The 6,560-nt window shown below is 32.8% G+C and overlaps 1 protein-coding gene across 1 annotated transcript; it reads right to left on the bottom strand.

Annotated features, from left to right (window-relative positions):
- Positions 1-960: 960 nt before the first annotated feature.
- On the bottom strand, positions 961-4,345 carry LOC107959906 (protein SIEVE ELEMENT OCCLUSION B). The gene is made up of 7 exons (XM_016896079.2): positions 3,873-4,345; positions 3,666-3,776; positions 3,129-3,580; positions 2,915-3,021; positions 2,656-2,798; positions 1,862-2,356; positions 961-1,764 (listed from the first exon to the last, which is right to left on the bottom strand). Exons 1-7 carry the CDS (start codon positions 4,083-4,085, stop codon positions 1,144-1,146), a joined length of 2,142 nt encoding a protein of 713 aa, XP_016751568.2. The 5' UTR covers positions 4,086-4,345; the 3' UTR covers positions 961-1,143.
- Positions 4,346-6,560: the final 2,215 nt, after the last annotated feature.

Here is a 6,560-nt window from a genome sequence, read left to right on the forward strand (position 1 = left end):
ACACTAAGGTCAATTGTTTTTTATTAGAGCTCAAGGAAACAAGAGGTTGTTGCACAATCAACTACTGAAGCTGAGTATGTAGCAACAGTAAACTAAGCCATGTGGCTAAAGAAGTTGTTGTGTGACTTAAATTTGAATTAAGGGGAAGTAACAGAGATTTATTGAGATAACCAATCTGCTGTTGCAATTGTAAAGAACTTTGTCTTCCATGGCAAGACAAAACATTTCAAGATTAAATATCACTTTGTAAGAGAGGTTGAACAATTAACTGAAGTGAAATTGGTTCGTTGCAGTTCGAAATACTAGCTTGCAGACATTTTAACAAAACCCCTTGTAGCTACTAGATTCAAGGACTTAAGAAACAACATTGGTGTTTGCTACATAAAGGCCAAGGACGAGTATTACAAGTTGGCCAACCATGCAGCTGAAAGAGCCCTGGTGCATGCAGATTTTGTTTAGTTGCATGCTAGTTCTGGTTAGTTCATTTGTAGCTTAATTTTTTTAATTTTAAACTCTAGTTTGCTAGTTCTCTTTATTCATAAGTTACCTTTAAACAATTTTTCATAATGTTTAGTGCAAGTGGTTGAAATTTGCTTTGTATTTGGTACCTGTTTGACCATATATAATGTAACTTTTGGTGGAATGAATAGATCAATTTAGCATCTGTTGCTGCTTGTTTTTTATCCTTTGTTCTCTGTTTCTCTCTTTGCAAAACACCAACAATGTCTGTATGTAAATGTTGTATAGAATATACATTGTTCCCTAACTTTTTCATGGCTTTAAGCTTTAATTCCTTTTCATGTCTTTCTACTGGCTTCATTCTATCCGGTGATAATCAAATTTTTTCCATTTTTCTTATCTGGGAAAAAAGAAAAAGACAACCATTTATGCCCAGATTTTGCAAACTCAGTTTTGATGAAGCAATAGTGCTGCACTGCACATCTAGGGCTATTTAGATATGCACACCAAACTTATTTTGGCATATAATCATATGATAAAATCTATTTGTTTCTAATATAATTGTTATGAAGATTAAACTGATCATAATTAGTTTGGGTTCACATTTTCGCAATGCATGTTACTTGAAAAAAATACAAGCACACAATTTCCTAAACCTCACCAGTTGTTGCTTATGTTACTTTGTTATTCATCGCAGCAGTGGTACAAAATGTACCTCTCCATGGTTCGTCGACATTCAGAACAAGTCACCATTTCCGGCAACCGATCGGCAGTGCCCGGTAGAACAAGTCGGTTGCAATGATGTGGGGTCGGATTCAGCAAAAAGTAATCATGAATTGCCAACACCAATCCTTTTGTTTGCACATCTTCAGCCCACAGATCATAATCTGATAAGCAAGTTAAAAATGTAGTCCCCTTGGCTCTGGTGAACTCTGTTGAACCTTTACTAAGCAAGGCCCATCCATACCCTTCACTGCCATCATATGAAAGCAATGTCATGATTTCTTGAGTTATGGGATCATTCTCATCCGCTTTACCAAGTTGGTGCTTCGAGTTCCACATGCTTTCGATCCGAATCCAGAAGTACCAAATAGCAGTTATGTCTGGCAAGCAATGGCTAAGTTTTTCTTCATTGATAATAGCCATGTTTCTACGGATATTCTCCTTTGGATTTTTCTTTCCGACATAAACCATTTCCATTGCAATGCCACAAGCTCTTGCAACAGTTTTTACAGTATGTATGAAATTCCTGATCCACTTTATATCCTCTCCCCCATACAAGAATATGAATCTTTCTTCTGATATCTGATAAATCATACAATTTCATGTTATTAATGCATGAGTGAGTTTATATGGATAACGAAATGAGCCGAAAACCGCAAAAGAATGACAATAAACGTACCCATTTCAAAATCACAGGATCAATACCATCCACGAGAAAGTCAAGTGTCAAAGTCTCAGCTTTCCATAAAGCATCTTCCTTGGCAATGGTGAAAGGGAAGGCCAAATTGCCCCAAATCCACATCATGTGAATTGCATTAGAACATGTAACCCTTCCTTGAGGATCTAAAACCACAACGATAGGCTTCTGCTCGAAACGCCACTCTTCCTTGATGAACCTGAACACCGCCCGATTAAGCAATGAAGGGTGGTGCAATGTGAACCATGTCATAGTTGCTGCTAGATTCTCAAATTTACGTTGCTTGATCTTAGACAACGAGACAGATGAGTCTAGCACTGGTAGCCACACTAACTCGTATGGATTCTGGTCCAGGCTGTTTGATTGCCTTCTGGACTCCTCGTATATCTGTTGAAGAATGACAACTTCATCTTGCAAGATGTCTAGATCTGATATCAGCAATAGAACATTTCTTTTCCTTAGAACATCAACACTAACCTGGTTTTGTCATATAAATTGGTGCACGGCTAATCAGGAACTTGGAAAACAAAACACTAGACTGTCTCTAACATCTATGTTATTCCGATTTCGATATACATCCAACATGGGTAGTATTAAGTTTCTCCATGTATTTAGAGGTTTATATCACCAATCCCTTATGGATATGCACCTAGACCGAAATGCAAGTGTTGTATGAATTAATTGAGCTAAACTCCAAGTAACTTTAGTTTGCTATTTAAATGGCTTAAAAGAGATAGTTAAAATAAAGCAGAGAATAATAGGAAATAAGAGCAAACCCTTTTCTTGTTGGCCCCATCAACTAGTGGAAGTGGATCATCCTTTGGGTTAATCAACGCCTTGAGAACCTTACTGTTGTCAATTTGGGCAGCATTAAACAAATATTGAAGGTTCTGATAGGCTTCTATAAATTTTCTTTCATCTGCACTAGGAAGGAACCTCATTAAAACGGTGACCATATAAATATAAGATCACATTTCTTAAATACTCGAGTCAATTTCTGAAGAATAGCGTATTAGCCAGTATAAATAAGCTCACCTATTTGCTTATGGCAGATAGCCAGTAGACCTACTAGATGGCTGTGCATGCTGCTGAGCTTGTGTACTAAGCTTGATAGCTCCCAGGATTCCAAGGAAGAAAGAAACCTGAAACATGGAACTTCTTATACTAATGGTGCCAAATTGGAGCTTTTCTAGGTGACTGCAGTTCATAAATTATAGCATCAACGGCATATAAATTATGCGAACTTAACTCGTTTTCTGATCCTGAAAGACCAGTAATCTGAGATGCAGTAGCCAACATGCTTCTGATGGTCCAGTAGATAGCTACCGGTATATGATCCATGGCTGCCGATACTGCGGCAGCAAAATCTTCCGTAACATAATTAGACGGTATTTCCTTAAACTCAACTAAACACTTGGCAATATCTAGCATGGCTGTAATGAGATCTTTGATTGTGTCAAACTGAGATTTCAACATGGTTGAACGTTGTAAAATTCCTGGTACTTGTTTGAGGATTGCAAGGTTTTTGGCTAGTTGGTTTGAGTTGTAGCACTGGGCTAGGAGCCAGAATTCGCCATAGTTAACTGCGAAAGCCGATAAAGCTATCACCAATTTGGCATCCCATGGGTAGTTGGATACCATACTCAATATGGACATTGTTGTTGCATGTTCTTCCATAGTTTCACTGCATTTGCGTGCCATCTGCAATGCCATAATTACTTCCTTTTTTTAGTCACAAATATATATACTGACATGTATATAGAGAGTGAATTTCATAATTAATAACCTCAATGGAGATTCTATCAATGAGAAATGACAAAGTTTCAAGCATGTCAGTAATATTGGTTTGGTAGTTGGTCTGGTGTCGGAATGCTTCAGTGCCTGTAGCTTGCTTACCCTGTAAGACAAATTTGTAGGGAAGTTTATATTTGCTCTAAGTGTAGGAAACTAATCCAAAATACAAGCAATAGAGTCTAGGCCATGGAATTGTTACAGTTTCAACAATGGCATCACCACCTGGGGCGGCAAAACTTAAGATGTCTTCAACAATATGCAGAAGAGGTCGAACATCAATGGCTCGTCCATCAGGAACATGAACTGCCTGAATTTTCTTTAACATCAAACCATCATTGGATGTTGAAAAGCTCAGCCTTATACCTCTGTCGGATTGCTGCATTTTAGTTGCAGGTTCTAGAATGGATTCCATTAATTAGGCCTCTAATGCAGTACTACACATTGAGGGTACTGTTGGAAGGAAACAACAAACGAAATGTGCTTATATAATAAAGCCAAGCTGAATCTACTTCCTTGTTTGCTTGCTTCTTGAAAATTTTCGAAGATAACACACGAAAATCTGCATAAACATATGGGTTATTCAAACAGGCTGCTCTAGCATTTTTCGCTAGAAGTTGATAATTAAAACGATCGTTTGTCTCCCTTTTGTTACCATTTGTTCCAATGTCATGATTGAGAATCAAACAAAGTGAAGAGGAAAGAAAAGGTGACAAGTTATGAAGCTTTGTTCGTTGCTTCTTCTTTAGGCATTGGATAAAGGTTTATTACTGTTCATAAATAACAGAAAAATTAAAGGAGTTCAATTAAATCATATCGTTATTTTTAAGATGTAATTGGAATTGGAATCTAAATACTTGCAATCTTATCCATGATACACTCGTGTTTTAGTAAAGTTAATAGTCTATGTACAAATGTTTTATATGGATTTTTTTTTTTCCAAATTATGCTGAGTTTACGTCCCATCATGAGGAAATTATATTTAAATTTATTTTGGTCTTTGATATTCATTCCATATTATATTTAACTAATTTTAATTATAATTTATCATGGATCTTTATTTGTTACTATAATATTTAATTTATTTATTCTTACCATAAATTATTTTTATTATATAATTAAATATTATAAAAACAAAGATATCATCATTTCAAAATTCAAACCAAACAAAAATAATAGAAATAATCAATTTTAAATACAATTAAAAATAATAAATTAGAATAAAAATAAAATCAAATATGTACTTTTTGAAATATATGAAACCAATGAATGGACAAATATGAAGCAAAGCTGTCTTGAAAAATATATGTAAGTTGGAGTGAATTCATAGAATTTAAAGGATTGAATTATGAGAAAGTTTTGGTAAATCTTTCGGGATTATATTAATTTTTATATATTTGGAGAATCTTAGAAATCTTCTCAAATAATAAAGTAATTTTGGAATTAGAAATTTTGGTGAGAATAACTTTTATTTTCTTTTGAGGTCTATGGTGTGAAGGATATATTCTTATCTATGAAGATTTGGGGGGTTATTTTATTGAGCTCTATATTTTTGGAGAATAGAAGATGGCATTTGTTGGTTTTGATTTCTGTGCATTGGGTTAGATATTCAGTTTTTAGTGAATTTGATACCTACTTTTAGAGATTTAATCGTTCATTAATCATGATCTTCATTGTATTTATTTAGAATTGAGTATGAAATTGTAGAAACCTCATGAGGTGAATTCATTTTGGGATGATTATTATAAACAATAATTTTAATTTTTTTTAGGTATTTAAGGTTGCAATTCTTTCCCTAAAACCAATTTTTGAAAAAAAAATTATTTAATTTTTTTAGAAAAATTAATTTTTTTTGTGTGTGTTTGGGAGAGTTTGCGTAGAATTTTTGTTGTTGTTTAGCAAATTTTCTTAAAACATTTTTTGAATATATTAGATATATTCTAAAATAATTATCTTTTCATTTTTTATTGAATTTATTTTATTGCTATAAACTTACATTTTGCAATATTTTATATTTTTTTATAAATGCATTTGATTAGGCAGTTTTTGAGCAATGTCAAGGGAGCAAGTCTCACTGGTATTTGATGTCACACTCTAAAAATTAGGTTAGTAAATCGAGAGTTAATGAATTGGAAACCAGAATTAAGTTAGATTGTTAAAATAAATATATAGGAATAAATAAAATAAAATATTAAAATAATAGAACTAAAAATTTAGGTTAAGAAATTAAAATTAGATGTTAGGAAACTAATTTGCTTAAAACAAATTTTTAAAACAAGATTTAATTTGAAAATAATTTAGAAAATTAGCTTTAATTGAAAACAATGATTGATTTGAAAAAAGGGAAGATGCTGAGGGTGGCCAAAATGACAATTGCCTAATTTTTAAAAAATTGTTTGGCTATTTAAAGGTCCCCCATATCTCGTCCCTCCCATTTCAACATCCATTCAAATTTCTTCTAAAATCTAAATGTGAGGTTTCTCTCAAAATTGATTCATCTTTATTTATTTTCTAACCAAACAAACACAATTTCCTTCTTCAATTTTAAAGAAAACTCATATTTTTTCCTTTAATTTCACCATTTTTCTTAGCATTTTTTAGCTCGAATTTGATACTTAACCCATTGATTTCTTCAAAATTAAGGTAACATCCCGACTTTTTATGATTAAATTAAGTATGTTGTTAATTCAATTCAAGTTTTAATTGATTTAATCAAGATTTCAATAGATCTAATGATTTTAAACTAATTTTTTGCTTGAAAATGGTAGATCTCGTAATACTAAGGTAAGTAACTATTTTAAAGTGATTTTCAACTCATTTTAATCTAATTAAAAAGGTATTTTATCTTAATTTAACAAATCCTTAATAAAATTTAATAAATTTGACATTT

Source organism: Gossypium hirsutum, chromosome A05, assembly GCF_007990345.1.
Source record: "Gossypium hirsutum isolate 1008001.06 chromosome A05, Gossypium_hirsutum_v2.1, whole genome shotgun sequence".
Lineage (NCBI taxonomy): Eukaryota > Viridiplantae > Streptophyta > Magnoliopsida > Malvales > Malvaceae > Gossypium > Gossypium hirsutum.